Source organism: Plodia interpunctella, chromosome 6 (assembly GCF_027563975.2).
Source record: "Plodia interpunctella isolate USDA-ARS_2022_Savannah chromosome 6, ilPloInte3.2, whole genome shotgun sequence".
Lineage (NCBI taxonomy): Eukaryota > Metazoa > Arthropoda > Insecta > Lepidoptera > Pyralidae > Plodia > Plodia interpunctella.
The window spans coordinates 2022039-2039670 of NC_071299.1; the positions used below are offsets into that span (position 1 = coordinate 2022039).

The 17632-nt window shown below is 35.8% G+C and overlaps 1 protein-coding gene across 1 annotated transcript in view; it reads right to left on the reverse strand.

Annotated features, from left to right (window-relative positions):
* Positions 1-17632, reverse strand: part of spz5 (spatzle 5) — a 36534-nt gene continuing 18902 nt past the window's right edge. The window contains exons 3-8 of the mRNA XM_053746896.2: positions 4318-4463; positions 3325-3539; positions 2712-3027; positions 2027-2197; positions 1461-1634; positions 1-1093 (exon numbers count right to left, since the gene is read on the reverse strand). Coding sequence (XP_053602871.1) covers positions 925-1093; positions 1461-1634; positions 2027-2197; positions 2712-3027; positions 3325-3539; positions 4318-4463 — 1191 coding nt within the window. The 3' untranslated portion in view covers positions 1-924. The remainder of the gene's footprint in view (positions 1094-1460; positions 1635-2026; positions 2198-2711; positions 3028-3324; positions 3540-4317; positions 4464-17632) is intronic.

The following is a 17632-nucleotide window of genomic DNA, read 5'->3' on the forward strand; positions in this document are numbered from 1 at the left end:
TTTTATTATTTTAAGATTTATTGCAAGTATATTTACACACCAGTAGAACAATATTTTTACAAAAGTGAGTTGTTTATGTTTACGTAGCCTTTTTTTATCTAAATTATTAACGCATAAGAAATATTTACAACAAATTCAAAATTGTAAGAATTAACTGCTACTCGTATATTTAAAAGCGAATTGTGAAAATAGGGAAACCATGTAACTTTATTATGAAGGTAGAAGTACTAACTTTATAGATTTATTTAAGAATTAATAATTAAATAAACAAATGCAACCACAATTGCCTATCCCTAATATGTACACAGTATTCTTAATTTCCTTAATCTAGATTTTAATACTTGATAAAAGTGTGCAGTGCCAAAAACCAGCATGTCCCGTCGCTCAGTCGTGCTCCGTTATTATCTACCGGTTATGACGTGCCTTGATGTACGTTGAATCTCCATGCAATTTCTGCGTTGTCCGTCGACGGATGTCAACGTGACGGAGCGCAACGGAGCAATGGGGCGTGGCTCTAATTAGGAATATAAATGAAATATCTACCTACAATATTCACCTATTTTAATACTCTGCCTTTAGGAAAATATATTTTTAAACAAACCCTTTTTTCTATTATACATCTATGTTACATTAATAAAATGTTAAACGCTTCAAGCCTCACTTTTTACACAACGTATAGTGGCGCCATCTAGTTAATCAATACACGCAATTAATATAATAAAATCTGTCGAAGTACATGGTTAAAAGTATTTTTATTTTATTGTCATTATGTCAAATTACTTATATTTAAAAAGGCAGTGAAATCGTGGCATAGAACCTTTGTTGCTGAGTCGCGCCATCTAGTATCGAATAGTAAAACTAGAAGTTTAGGTTACTTAAAACATGTAATAACCTATTTTATGGGATCACAAGTTGATAGATTCATTAATTTGCTACAATAGTGCATTGACAACAGCTAGGTATCCAGAATAAGTCCGTGTAGAGATTTTGTCCACTTGCTTCCAAGGCTACCAAACGTTTCTGTATGTATTTTTGTTCGCAACGCGAGCTGTATCCTGCAGGTAATGTGCACAGTCCATTGCACTCAGACGAGCTGTGAAAAAAGTTAGGTAAGTAGAAAATACAATCAAAAATGTATTATGTTATTATTAGAAATAAAAAATATTTAGTTTATCTAGTCTGTGCTAGATGGCGCGCAGTAGGTGCATTAGTTGTTGGAAGTTAACGTTAGATGACACCTCTAGCTATGAAAACAAGAAATAAAACAATGAAAAAACTCTGAAAGAAAATTCAAATGGCAAGTTTTGGGCGTACGCCGCGTTGTTTAGTTGTGCTTCGTAGCGGCGACGCAGCGCGTTGTAGCTGCGTTGTTTTCTATAGGTTCTGACAATTACGTGCTTTGACATACCTGTTGTTGTTGTAAATGGTATTAAAGACGATGGTTCTGTTGTTATACTCACGCGCAAATCTCGGCCCGGACTAGCTGCGTCATGTTGTCTGGCATGTTGACGACGTAGCGCCAATTGCCCTTGTTGTTGAGCGCGGCGCGAGGAGTGATGTACTCGGTTCGTATTCGGCAAAGATCGACCGTGTTCGCCGCTTGACGACGAGGACGCTCGGCTTCCGTCTCTGCGCTGGAAGTAAGAGAATATATGATATTCCACGAGAAAAGGGGTTCTCTATCTATAAGCATACAAATTTAAGCCATAATGCTATATTAATAGCATACTGTATTGTGGTATAATGATTTTTAAGCGTAACGTTCTTACATATAACGGTTTATGCATATCTATTTGAAATATAAATAACCGAACCTAAAAGTTTATTATGACACTTTTACCCGTATGCCAAAAATCAATTATGCCTTAGACTTATTATACCAAACTATTTTACGCTAAAACCAGTACCATAGAACAATAAGACAAAATAAATTATGCGATAAAAGGGATAGTCGACGTGCTAAGCAGCCAATACTTTGCTAAACCCAGGTTCGCAATTCTCAGCTTAAAAAAGAACAATGCAGTACCTTGCCAAGCCTAGGGCTATTCTCAACGCCTCGGCTCCAGTCAGCGTTCTCTTCTGCGACTCTGCGACCAGCTTGGCGTTGCGACGCTTCCTGGACCTGATGGCGGACGACCGGCTCGGGTAGGTCACTGACCTCTCCACTGTTCCATCAGCTCGAGAAGGGGACACGTATCTGGGGACAGGTAAATTCGAAAACTTATAATATTTGAAACATTTGGAGCAGTTTCTTGACATAGTGGAAGACTTGATAGTTCCTAACTTTTCATTTCATTCTACAGTCTTTGAATATCTTTGGGCATGTATTATATTCTATATTTTGCAAGAATGAGTAGCATATGATTAGTTAGTAGGCTTAGTACAAGTAACTGTGCCCCACTTCCTGGTAAATAAGATTTCTTATTTCTTTTACCTTCCTCATGGATAAAGCATCATTACATACTTAGTATAAAACAAAGTCGCTTCCCGCTGTCTATCTCTATGTATGCTTAGATCTTAAAAACTATGCACCAGATTTTGATGTGGATTTTTTAAATAGATAAAGTGATTCAAGAGAGATTTAGATATATAATTTATTAAGATTTTACCCGAGCAAAGCGGGACGGGCCGCGCCACTAGTATATCATAAATAGGAGCTGAAGTAGCGAAAACAAACTGTTCTTCTCATTGTAGGTATATAGTTTACTTACTTCCACCATTCATTAGGGTTATATTGAGTGACTCCACTTGCAGCTTGGCGAAACCAGTCACTTTCATAGTTCTGATAGAAATTTGGATTGTACCCATTCTCGAAACCCAAATTTTGGTTAATACTATTCTGTCTATACATTTTCTTGTCATTATCGTTGAAATGACCTCGTCCGACGTTCCAAAAGTTTGGGGAGGAAGTCTGGTATCCTTGGAAGCCGAATTTGGTGAAGTTCGATGATTGGAAGGTGTTGATGTTGTATGGTGACGGGTCTACGGGCGATGGAGGCTGCAGAGGAGTCTTACCGTCGAAAATATCTGTAATTAATTAGTAGACAATCTAATTATTTGCATAACCTTTTAAGTCTGATCTAAATAATACCTATACACAAGTCCATGTAATAGATTATTTTACTGAAGTTGTGTTATGAATATTCATTATCATAGATTTTGCCAGCGGCTTCGCCCGCGTTAATTTCTCACGGGAATAGTTATTTTCCGGGATGAAAGGTACCCTAAGTCCTTCAACCCATCTTCAAGATGATTGGTTGATTAGATAGTGCGTAACGAACAAACTTACTTTCGCATTTATAATAATATTAATATACGACTTACCGTGCGTATTAAATCTATTATGGAACTTATTTAAACTATTCTTCGGGAAGGGGTCATTGACCAGCGAGATCTGGTCTACGTGGGGCAATGAATTGGGCCCGTAGCCGTATGGATAGTCGTTCTTCTTGTTCGAGTTGAATTCGTCACGGCTTTCGTCTGACAGGAGAGTTCGTATGTCGTATTGACCGGCGCCGATAAGCTGCCGGATAATTTGTCTGAAAAAAAGAAAAAAAAATTTCTTATTGGCCTGTACTCAAATTTATTTTATTTTATTAGATTTGTCAATAAGAACAGAAAAAATGAGAAAAATATTTCTGGAAAATTAAAAAAATATATTTTACAGCTTTATTTGTACACATAAGTCATTTTATTTCTATCATCGTATCCGTTATTTGTTGGAAAAGCAAAAACATACTTCAATAGGCCGTAATTAGGTATATTTGGCCGCAACAATCGAGTGAATAATACAAATCTACCTAATTACTTCTCTTCTCATACGACACGCCATCCGTGTCGGCATATACCTGGAAACTACTACTATGTGATCTAGTTTAGGTTCTTCCTTCGTTCCACTTGTACGGAACGATTCAAACGCAGCGCAATTCAACTTAGGAACAAATGAAATGAATCGCGTTAGGATTCAAATTTGATGGTACGAATTTGCGATGCAGATCCTGAACTGGATCGCATTAAGAGACGATTAAGACCGCAAATGTGATATTTGCTACCAGCAAGTCAAATGAGACACGTTTTTCGTCTTTTAAACTTTCGCGCTTTGAACACAATTACATATATTACTGTTATATCTGGCTGTGACCGCGGCGACTGCAAGGTCGATGAAACGTCACATTAAATGAAAAAGGTGATGTGGTCCCGTTAATGTAATATATGTAGTTTTTTCCATGTTTGAAAAACAAAAGAATTAAATGGAGTTTGTATGACAATAGAATATAATTCTTTTTATAATAATATGTAAGGACTTAATGCACTCACTCTGGGTAGGGCTCCGGGTACAGACAGTAGGTGAGTCCCGGCTGCGCGCACGCCGGCGCCCGGCCCGGCGGCGCGGGCTCGAAGCCGCAGTTCTGGCCGTACGGGCAGGAGTACCCGTCGAGCTCGCTGCTTAACGTCCATATTAACTGCAACCAAAGACTTAGCATAAAATTAAAGGAAATCTGAAATTTAATTTACAATTTATTTAGACCATCAAATTTCAATTGTATTTATTGTCTTTAAAGAAAAGGCTATAGTGAAGTTTGTTGCGCCGTTTCTAATATAAATCTTTTATTGTCAAAATATAAAACACAAAATGCACATAAAAAACAAACATAGAACAAAACTAGAAAATCACTATAGTGAGAGAAACAGGAGAGATTTATTAATTTAAATAAAATTAACGATCACAAATGATGTGCTGTGGGTTCCTCTTGGCAAAGCATATGTTGTAGCCACTCGATTCACTACAACGCTCCTTCACCTGCATTTAGCAAGTCGGCAGTAGACATAGTTTATTTAATTTTGGCAATTTTATTTAATTTTGACAATTTTATTTAATTTTGGCAATTTTATTTAATTTTGGCAATTTTATTTATTAGATAGGGTAGTTAGTGTACTCCTTCCTTGACACTACTATAGTTCAAATACACTGGCCTTAACGTGGCGCCCTCTAACGTGGTGAAATTGTCTTCCAAATGACTTATTGTCTAGCGAGTCAGCCACAGCGTGATAACAACAGTTTTAAACGAGGAGGTGATCACAGCGAACCAATTAATCAACTTAGAATGATATAAACAATAAGTGATGTTTATCATTCTAAGTTGATTAATTTTGAATTTGAAGAATCCTTTCCAAAGATTTCTTGCATAGTTATGTTAATAAACTTATTTAATTATATCGCGGTAGCTTAGGGTTCGAATTCTCGTTACATAATATTCATAATATCATTGCTATCTAAATGTCAATGTCGTTACAGCCTCCCACAAAATGGCGAGAAGTTGTTTAAGACTTGTCAGTTAATTTTGTATTATTTACTTTCGATTTTCAGTTGTGTGTTTCTGTACATTTGTTACCAAAAGTGTATTAACTTCGAGCAGTAACAAAATTGAGCCATACGAAACGAATAAAATATATAACCAAAAACCATCGTGATCCCGCGTGATTAAGGACAGCATCGTGAAGAAACTTGTATAATGGCACGCTTGTTGCCACTAGATGGCGGTACACATAATGTTATGTCAGATGTCTTTAGGTAACCAGTGGTTTAGCTACCTAGTGTTAGGAAGTACTCGATAAGAAGATGGAGAATAATCAGGAATTAAGCTTAAACTTCTATTTTCACTCAAACGATGTCATTCTTCTATGTGCAACGTAAAGTGTGGTAAACTGTAAATATTTTATTTTCTGAAAGAGATACAGTATCACGTCTCCATCTCTCACGGCGTGGACGGAGCCAAGAGTGGCGAAACTCAAAGGCTATGATTAGCTTGATTGCGACGGAATCACATTGTCAGTCAGTTAAGCCGGCAACAGCCTACCAGAAAACGGTACGCCAAACTTAGCGGTTTCGACGTTCATTGCTGGTTTTTAATAGCGATAGTAAAAAGCTCATATAAAAACTACGCAATGTACGCACATTCACGTCGGCATTAGTCCGAGTTCGGCGATAGTGTGTAGGAGCCATTACATAAACAGGGCAATGCCTAAGGCAGATCAAGCAGCTTTCGATTACGTGCTCAGAATGCATTCATCATCTGTGGTATCCGGCTGCATGTTGATGCAGGGTCAGATTGCCGATGACAAATTCAAAATTGGTCTGACGTTTTTTCCTATAGCAGTGATAGAAATGCTTGTAGTTTGTAGCTTGTGAGAAATTACTATTTGATATAAAAATTGACGTGAAAAAGTAATGTGAAGGTCTAATTTCTGAATAAATGATTTGAATTTGAATTTGAAAAATCGTTTATTTTTTACATTTTAAACACCAAAAAATAAATATATAATTTGAAATACAATTTCTCACATGTGAAATGATTCAGCATGATAATACTGATAAAATTTTCAGAAACAAAAGTTGATTTTCCATACTTCTACTGTCTGATATGGAGGATGCCTGAACATGAAAGAACAAGTGTATATAGTAAGTAAGCATTGATTTATAATCTGTTAGCTGCATCCGATAATTCCAGGATAAAAAGTACCCTATATGTCATTCTAGGTTATATTCTACCCAAATTTAATAATAATTCGTCCAATAGATTTTGCTTGAAAGAGTAACAAACATACATTTACAAAAACTTTTGCATTTATAATATTAGTAGCATTAGTAGAATAGACTATTGATCTAACACAATGATAGTTTCGCAATAAGGTGTAATATAAACCCTGCTAATTCTGGAGCGAGCAAGGTCAGGCTACCACAATAGTTCACACCTTGGCAGCTGACACAAGCCCGCGAGTTTGATGTGATTATATGACAATAGCTGTTAATAAGGGCTATTAAGATTCAGTGTCAAGATTTGTAAAAGAAGGTTAGGATTGCTTCATTAACAATATATGGGATAAACTTATTAGTCTAAGCTCAAATTAATGTCACATATTATCTCAACCGCGGCTTCGCTCGCGTAAACTTCCGCAGGTTCATTAAGTTTCTCAAAAATGAATCTTATAGAGGTCCCAAACAGGCAAAAATTAAGAAATAATTAATCAGCAAACGAAAGAACCTTTGACAGAAGCAAATTCAGATTATTTTGCGGATGGATTGTTATGAAATTTGGTATACGGGTAGAATATACCTAACCTGGAATAACACAGGGTACCTTTTATCCCGAAATTCCCACGATAACGACGTTTCGGGACAAAACTAGTATACAGTATATACTAGTATATCAGGCAAGTGTATATATGTATATATATATACACATATACACACACTTGGATGATATTGATAAATAATAAAATAATACCAGAGCCCCTCTAGATTAATCTATCTCTTATCTTATGAAGTGACATCTTATATATAGTGAAATAAACTGTGACGTTGTCTTGGAACAGCACGACCGTCATTGCGTTAAATAAACAAAAATATTGATAAATTATAATTTATATTTCCATATACCAATCACGTTCAGTTAATAGGGCTGCTCCATAATGGTCACCACTCACACACCTCTTTAAAGAAATGATGACATTATTTGTTTTCAACTTTGGATGCGCTACATCGATTGTTAGCGTCAAAAAATGTACATACTATTTACTGCTGACTTTCATGACAAGATTATATGTAAATATACCAGAAAAGCTAATTTTGCATACAAAGATAATTATCCCCTCAATCATAAGCCGTGATCTATATAAACAAGTGGAACAAATTCTCACATAAATTGCATCAGACTCCGTAACGAACACGCAATATTACTTAAACTTCCGATTTTTTCTCCCACGCACTTAACTTAAGAACAATGGTTCCTGTAACGTAACCTCTGTATGTTACGAGTGTTATCTTCTTGTTATAATTGTCGATATTTTGTTTAATTACTGCGATACTTTCTCCAGTTATGATGATCCATTGACGGAGGGGAATATGTCTTTAAAGAATAGAATGAAATGAGACGACGATTAATCATTTTATACCTAGGAGCACAAAATTTCGCGTATTTAAAAGGAACTTCTCGTCTGAGTTTATACAGGTTGATTTCTCATACATTGGCATTATTTTGTCTACATGCTCAGTCTGTGGTACTGAAAAACTTTTCGTATGGAAGCAACCTTGAAATCGCAAAAAAAAAAAACAGCTGATCCATATATTTTCCAGAACTTAGGTATTTAATTTTGTATAGAACAGCTGATTTTTTGTTTCGCTATTTCGGAGTTATTCCAATAATAAAAATTGTTCAGAATCGTAGACTGAGAGCATGCAGACAAAATATTTCCAATGTATAAAAAGTCACCCTAAAGAATGAACTCCAAACCGTGCTTTTCCCTTGAGACTGCGACATGGAGTCCTTCAAAAAGGGCGTAAAAAGGCGGCGCGTTGGCAATGCGCGTGTTGCAGGCGTCCGTAGGCTGCGGTAACCACTTCCCATCAGGTGGGCCGCATATCTATTTGCCTGAGTAATCAAACAGATATGCGGTATTTAAAAAAAGGTGATCGCCTCAGTTCCACGCCATATCTTCATATCTTAACGTGATTGTCATCAAGGCGTCTTACGGACCAAAGCTTTTTTGTCTTGACAATATCATCCTAAAAAATGAGGTCGTGAAACCGTCAAAACCAGCAATCGTCAAAGTACGCAACTACTTGCCAATATGGTAGTAGTCATAAAAGCCATGTCAGATGCCTTTAGGCGAATTAAATATTCGACACCAGTCGATTAAAAGATACGCTCGATGACAAAGAAAGAATTTACATTATTTAAATTGATGCAAGCGAAACTAAACAAATGCATAGAATTTATTTAAAATCTGGTAACGGTTAAGGAAAATGCTGTATTAAGAAATTATTCTAACAAAATTATAGGAAAATACAGCCGCTTACACAACGAGCCGCTCAATGATGTCTCGCAGACTGTACGCGCGTTACAAAAGCAATTGTTTGGAGAAGCGAAACCTATGTCGCTCAAGGCCGGTTATGTAACTGTCATCCGTCTATCTCATTTTATTTTGATCTAGTTATGTATGATAATACATATCGAACATGTTTTTCTCTCTTTTATCTAAGCGTATTCACTTTTGGTTGTGACGCTTCGAAGCCCGCGGTCCGCTAAAAATGGGACTTTGAAGGGACGGACGTTGGTTCTATGTCCAGCTGCCTGAACCACGAGAGGAGCAGGACCTGGTCATATTCTTGGGCGGCAATCAAATTCTCTTTTCATCGATGTAGAAAAAAAAACCTTTTTCAACGACACCATTGTGGTACTCGGGAAGTATAAAAGGAGAGTGGTTCTCAGAGTAAAAGTAATCATTATTGTCATTGTTACAATTAAATACATTGAAAGCAGTCGAAACGCTCTTGAGATACAGTTCCAAAGTTTACAAACGAACAAATAAAATTACATAATAGCACGTCTACAATCGTAGTAGTAATAATATAATACCGGAAAAACTTGACGTGAAGTCCTTTCTCGTTAGAAAGCCGAATAAAGTGCGTAATAAACACAGATTTAAGTGAAATCCGAGATAAAGTCTGCATGCTAAGCGCGTCCTTTCGTAATGTAACCTGGCGGAGTATTACAGTCATACACACGGTACAGAATTACGGTGCACTTTTTATAAAGAAAGAATGATTTATTTATTTGCAAAAAAACATAAATACTCGTGTTTGTGTTTTCTAGAGAGAAAAATATATTTTAAAAAAGGGTGGTTCTCAGAGCGTCACGAGCGTTCAGATCCATCAAATTTCTTGAGGAAGGAATAAGGAAGGGATAAATACAGAAATCATTTCCAAAATCAATCATTCATAAATTTGACATTAAAATAATTAATCTCTACTAATGTCAAATTTATGAATGATTGATTTTGGAAATGATTTCTGTATTTATCCCTTCCTTATTAACTTTACAATAATTAATCTCTACTAAAGTCCGATAATTAATTATTTATATATGTAAATTATGATATAATATTTAGTAATTCTTATTTTTGGTAAAATTTGAAAAAGAAAAAGTGACAGCGCGGCCGCAGCGGTCGATACTCTTTGAGAAACACCAAACATTGTATTTGGTTTAAGATTCATGGAACTGCAATACATTGTCATTGGTAATTGAAATCCGACATCATAAACAACATCGTCTATGTGTATAAAAATACAGCAAACGTATGTTTTATACAAGATATAAGCGATAATACCATTACCGTTGCACCTGCACGTTTCGGTACACTTTCTAATAGAGTCACCTTTCCAGAAAAGTGACAAAACCTGCCGTGAATTATATAAAGAAGCTCGTTTTTATAAAAAAAAAAACACACTTCCTTATTTTACTGTGGTTACAGCATAGATAAACAAAAAAGAAAAAAAATTGGCGGATTCGCCATACATTGCTGGTTTTTAATTGCGGTAAATAAAAGCCCTCATACAAACTGCTCAATGTTCGTGCATTCTGGATGTTTGTTGTGGAAAAAAAAGTGGTAAATTTAAAATAAATATAGATCGCGTCGATATCATTTGTAGCAAACATGAAATCAGATAGGCTTATATAAAAATGTCACTCGGATAATTATCCAATGTGAAATTGGATATCCGAGTGGAAAATATTCCAGAATGCACTATTCCAATTACTAGGCTCCGAGGTTAAGCTTGTGTATAAGTCCCTTGCGCAGGTTAGATTATTATATAGATTATTAGACCTTTCGATCTCCTTCGTATCTCTGCAGAGGATTTCTGTACTATTTATTATTCCACAATTTTTTGTCACCTTTATGTTATTTTTCTTCAGGGACTATATAGACTATATATAGGGACTATATATAGACTTTGTACAAATAAAGTAAAGGATCATCTAAAAGACTGAATATACAATGACAAAAATTGTTATTATTTATTCTTATAACATCTGAAAGAGTCGAAAACCTTAGTAATGGGGTATTATAATCTGTGACACTAATAAGAGTGTGTTCCCATTCCCATTTTTAATATATGTATTTAATATATGTATAAGACCTACATTTGTTAATAGACGTCTTTGGAGAAAAGGTTGCGGTGAAGTTAACAAACTTGCAACAGCACCGGTTCTTCTTCGCCTACGCTTTGGAAGCCGGCAGTAGACTTAGTTTAAGTAATTTTTTGACGTCAATAAGTGATGTATATCATCCTATATTGAACAAATAATTTTGATTTTGAATTGCTTAGTCGTGCTCCGTTCCGACGACGACGCAGCACGTTGCAGCTCCGTTGTTTTCTATATAGGTTTTGACATTGATGTGCATTGCTATGCGTCGAAACTTTAATACGATTTCTACGTTTTTCCGAGTTGATTCGTCGACGAACGTTCGTGACGGATGTCAACGTGACGCATCGCGACTCAGTTCAAACATTCCTGAAAATGAATCTCCGTTGCAGCTCCGTTGTTTTCTATATAGGTTTTGACATTGATGTGCATTGCTATGCGTCGAAACTTTAATACGATTTCTACGTTTTTCCGAGTTGATTCGTCGACGAACGTTCGTGACGGATGTCAACGTGACGCATCGCGACTCAGTTCAAACATTCCTGAAAATGAATCTCGATTGACATATTGACATACGGAGAGCGAAGTAATCAAAAAAGTGTTTATCCCGTGTTTACTATTACAGCGATAAACATCTGGTAAAACTCATATGAAACCAGCTTTTGTCAGCGGCTTCGCCCGCGTTAATTTTCCGGGATGAAAAGTACCCTATGTCCTTTTCCGTACTTCAGCAGTTGAGTAGCTAGAGCGTGAAGAGGTAACAAACTTAATTCCACATTTTTAATATTAGTTAGGGTTAGGATATGGTAACATGATATTCAGCAGTTAAGTTGCGTTCGTATTAAATCTAAATTACTAATAACATTTCTTAACCGCCTGTCTGTTTAGTTTTATTGCTCGGTCGTTAAACTTAATATAATAAATATATAAACACCACCCGATATATAAAGACACGATCTGGTTGCAAATAAATGAAATTATGTTATGGTACATATAGGAGTGGTATAAACACTGAACACTGACTGCACATTATATGGCGTTTTAGAGAATTGTCGTAAAATGGAGAGAAGAAAAATCAGAATTAGGGAAAAAAATCAGATTAGTAATTATATAAAAAATAATTATTATATTTTTGTCTAACGTCTTTTGCTGCCCAGTAAATTTGTTTATTTTTTTTTCATATCTTGAGATATTGAAGCTTCTTGGTGATAAGTCTACACGTGCAAGCAATCACAATTTGTAAACAAAAGAACGTATCTTAGAAAGTTCGGTGTGAATGATGCCGACAGTCGAGTTTATTACGGGCTAGTCGACAAAAGAACGTACAGTCAACGGCACATCGACCTACCCTAATTCATTGCAAACTCGCCGCTATTACCGCGCCATAGGGGTTTATGTGGGGTAGCATGATGCGCTGTTAACTGTACACAGCTGCAGCTGCGCAGTTTTTACTAATTTTGACAACTTAAAAAGTGTTTTTTGTTACTTAGTTGTTGTTGTTATTGAGAGTGGTTGTAATGTTGTAAACAGTGTATCGTATGGAAAACAAGCTAAGCCAATGAAAGCTAATCGATTTCGACGCTTTAGGGAGTTTGTCGTAAAATCGAGTTTACACTGTAAATATAATTCGTATAGACGATTAAATGTTGAAAAGTTATTGAAATCCAATTATATGAAACATATGATGTTAAAAAGTTGATTTGGAATACTGATTAATAATAAATTGATTTGGAATAGTCGAACGAATCGTAATAAAAAACAATAAATGATTCTTATTTTTTAAACAATCATATAATACAGTTTGCATATTTCCTGACATTTTATCGTATCAGAGTAAACACTAGCTATTGTTCGTAATTCCATGTGGCAGCATTTTGTCTGACCTCGGATCATTAACAATATCTATATCAAATTTCATCGAAATCAGCCCAGCGGCAGCCGTGAGAGCGTAACAGACTTTCGCATTTATAATATTAGTAGTGATTGCTCTATTAAAACTAGCATTGTTACACAATTAGTGCCTATGTGTTTACATTCTCAATGCATGTCTGACAAATGATTCACAGTTTTGCGCGAGAGTACAGCCTCGCTCCCATTGCATTTATTAGTGGACAATAGATCTGAATAGCAATATGTTTACTCAGCTTATAATAATGCAGGTCATTTTGAACTATGTTACGGTTGGCTCATGAGAATGAAATTTAAGAGACTTTATTTTCATCTCCCGACGAAAGAAGATAGAAGATATAAGTTTAACGTGTCTATGTATCTGTATGTCTGTCCGTGGTCTGTGTGCGACTTTGCTATTTACATCTCACGAATCACAGTGCGCTATTGTGACGCAACAACAACCACACCGCAATGTGATTGGGTCGCTGCGTCTCACTGCGAATCGATTCAATAGTGAGAAGTGAAATGGTAAACGGGACTTCGCCCTCTTTGGTATCGTTAGAAGCCAAACGGCTGAACCGATTTTGCTCTAGTTTGTTTTATTTGAGAGAGAATTTATCGTGGGCTGTTCATAGCTATGTTTGCAAGATGTGTGTTCAGTCGTTTGGAAACCGTCAGCTCTATTCTAGCTGATAAGAGCATGCCACCTTCGAAGTCCGGGTGTCTTACTTACTACGCTGGCTCAGTGACCCCAAAGTGGATCTTGGCCTCCGAAACCAGAGTACGCCATAATCTTCTATTTTGCACGAAGCTCTGACAATTGACCGCTCCCAGCTCGTGCAGATCAGCCTTAACAGCGTCGTCGCTCCAGCGATATCTGGGACGTCCGACTGGGCGCCTCCCCGACACCGTTCCAAGATAAGCTGATTTAACACCACGATCCTCCCTCATTCTCTTTAGATGACCTTAATTTTTTTTTATATAAAAAAATGCAGTTTTTTTCGCCTCTTCTTCTAATAATAATAACTATGTAGGTAGATGTTAGATGCCTTGATAATAATTATAACTATGTAGGTAGATGTTAAGAAAACATTGAAAATTTTTTGATTATAATTTAGTGGCGGATAAACTATTTTCTATTGCATTCTTATTATATTCATATCAATTATATATTTTTACTTTTATTTTTGGGATACGGGTGTAAATTTGTTTCTCGACATTATGCGTAAAATGCGTAAAGCCCTTGGTTTATGGGGTTTAATGTTATAATTGTAGTTAGGCAGTATTCTAGATACTCGTATTTTCCATATGACCCAGAGGTCGTAGGTTTAAAATCTTCTCCAGCTTTATTTTTTTCCCAGTTGGTTAAGTTATTTTAGTAAACAAACAACGTGTTTGATTTTAGTTTGTCACTGTAAGGACGGGATGTTTGTTTCGTCGGTTGAGCAACTTCCTCACTGCGGATATTTTGTGAAATTTCGTCTGTTTTCAAACAGTTCTTTACTATATAATGGTTGTGTGGAATGTTTCATTAAAATGAAGCATTGGTCGTCGATTTAGAGTTGGTTGCACCATCAATTATGACAACTCACCCTTTTTTTAACTTTTTACGTCCCACTGCTGGGCAAAGGTCTCCTCCAAGTCTTTCCAAGCTGGTCTATTCGATGCCAAATCCAACCATTCCTTCTTAATGCTTCGCAGATCATCACTACAACAATTCCTTTATTCATAAAGGAAACGTGGCATACCAAGGAACTCTCTAAGAATGTATTCTTAGAGTGTTTTTTGTTGACGACTGGGCTCAGCGTGGCGTGCTGTAGTCGGAGCTTGGATTTGAAACAAAATGTATATTGTTTCTGAGTGTTCATAATTAAAATGTGCGTTCAACGTGTCCATTCCTACTAATGAAATAGTAAAATATGAATTGTCAATTAGCATGAAATTTTCAAATAAATTAGACTCCTATCTAAAAGTTATCCTATATTTTAGTTCTCACTGTTCGTAAGAAAACGACTATGTATTTTTATCCAGCATCGCAGCGGGTATTCGTAAGCTATTTAGAGTAAAACAAATCCTACAAATTTGTTCCGTGGTGGGTTACACCAGACAACTTTAACCTGCGTAGAAACTACGCCATTTTATCTAAATGTCGGTGGCGCGCAAGTTAAAGTCTACGTCAAAATTGATTGGTGCAACCGACCCTAAATCTATTGTCTTTATTTTCGCAAGTTGTCAAATAATTTCAATCAAATTAGAGCAGGAACAAAAAACAATAATAAGATAACATGACTGTCGTGTCATAGTCGGCTTCCATCCGGGTACAATGGCTTTAATAAGTGTGACATTGTACTGTCAAAAAATGTATCAACAGTGTTAAAAATATATATTGAAATATATATGCTTCCGGCAACTCCGTAAAAGTAATTAAAAAAAAAAACACTTTTTTTTAATGTTCTATTGTGTGCCAGGAGCACATGCCACATGGAAGACTGTTGTATAACTGACTAACAATATTTTTTAAAATTCCTATACGTTCTATTGTTTGATATACCTTATATAAACATATCATATATGTGTGTGTATGCAATAAAATCCGTTCTATTCTATAACATTATAACATTCCGTGACCTGGGATTTGATATCAAGAGATGTAAAACAATAACACAGTTTTGTTCATTGTCCAATCAATTTTAAACAAATTAATACCACAGACGCTCTTCTGATATTAACGCATTATAAATTACAATCTAATTTATGTAGTTATATGTGGTTAGAAATTACAAGTACACATTAATGAACATTACAAGCTTTTGCCTGCGACTTTACATGAATAGTTCTTAAAGGGAATCGAAGTAAATTTTTTGTTATTCTTTCATCTCGTACCTATTCTAAGACTGGTAAAATTTATTTATTACTATGATTCAAATTCGTATTTTTGTCATCTTTAGTTCAATTCCCCGTTTCCCGCTATTACGATTTCCGCTACGTGTCTCGTTCCGAAACTTGACCTGTTCCGTTTCCTACAAATTGTCCCATGTCTATTCCTGCAACGTGCGCCATCCCATTTCCATATGTGTCCCACTATGACGCAAAAAGCGAGCGATAATTTTTTTTCACGTCTGCAAGTAGGCAAGGCAAAACCAATCGAATTGACACGCCTATCAAATTGAATCAACATTGTATTTGCAATTTAAAAGATGTCAGCGTATCGATCGAAAGATATGATTGTTTGATTAGAATATGTTATGATGTGGACTTGTGGACACAAGGAAATCCGGCTGTTAATAATATATCATAATAATTATAATATATATTGTAATTGGCTCGTATATAATTATGCGTAATAGATTGTGATTTAACAAGACAGAGCGAAGCGTGGTTGTCGCAATTACTTTGGATATAATAATTATATTTATGTAAACACTTCTACGAATCAACATCTGTTTTACAAAAAATAAAAATATATTTATCTTTATTAAACTTTAGGATGATATACCTACTAATACTAAGTTATTGACGACCTCGGTGGCGCAGTGGTAAGGTTCTTGCCACTGAACCGAGAGGTCCCGGGTTCGATCCCCGGTCGGGTCATGATGGGAAATGATCTTTTTCTGATTGGACCGGGTCTTGGATGTTTATCTATATATGTATTTGTTATAAAATATAGTATTGTTGAGTTAGTATCCCATAACACAAGTCTCGAACTTACTTTGGGGCTAGCTCAATCTGTGTGATTTGTCCTAATATATTTATTTATTATTTATTTATTTATTGTCGTCAAAAAAGTATATATTATTTTTGAACTATCATTAATTGACATCTTTAAGTAAAATATGTGGTAAAAAGTTTACTGCAAACTCTAAATTTTTTAACTTCAATGATGTCAATTAATAATAGTTTTAAAAACATACAAGTATTAACTAAGTAAACGCAAGTACATTATTTGTAATGTTATAATTTAGATCTCAAAAAAATTTATTGTCTTGGATCAACTCCGGGAACCGTCCGTCTCGCCGGATCCGACGTCCGAGAAAAAACCGGACCAAGTTATAATGATAGCAAGTGATAATCTCTGCCTTCATCATAATCATCAGCCATTTAAACGACTCCATTGTTGGGTCACTGGCCTACGTTATGGATTAATAAGGAATATCGACCATGACCCATGACCCATCACGCGGGCCCATTTCGGATTGGCGGGTTTTAACGACTGCGAAACTGAAACTTTTTATCTGCCAAATTGATCGATACCAGACTTTTTTTTGGAATGGCGGCAACATTTCAAGAAATTGCAGAGTAAAAAAAAAAATTATTAGACAAATTAAAAAAACCACCTACTTTCAATATTCATTTCGCTACAACTTTTGAACGGCTCAACCAATTTTGATAGAACATTATCTAAGAACCACCGCATGAAAATTTGCTATCAAATAAAAAAACCGCATCCAAATGTAGATGAGCTACGGTGACACGTGCATAGACAGATAGATAGACTTATCGGTCAAACTTATAACACCCCTCTTTTTGCGTCGGGAGGTAAAAACTATACACATGCCTTAGATGGGGTCTCCGTATAAGCCTATTTACTACACAATTCATTCATATGAGTCAATACTCCTGGCATTCCACAGTTTACACACTTTTTTGCTTAAACACACAAATATTTTGAATGTAATTATCACGTCGCGGTAGGCTGCGATTTATACGTTAGATGCTATTACGCCAGTACTGTGAGATGCTAAAAGAAAGTGAATTCG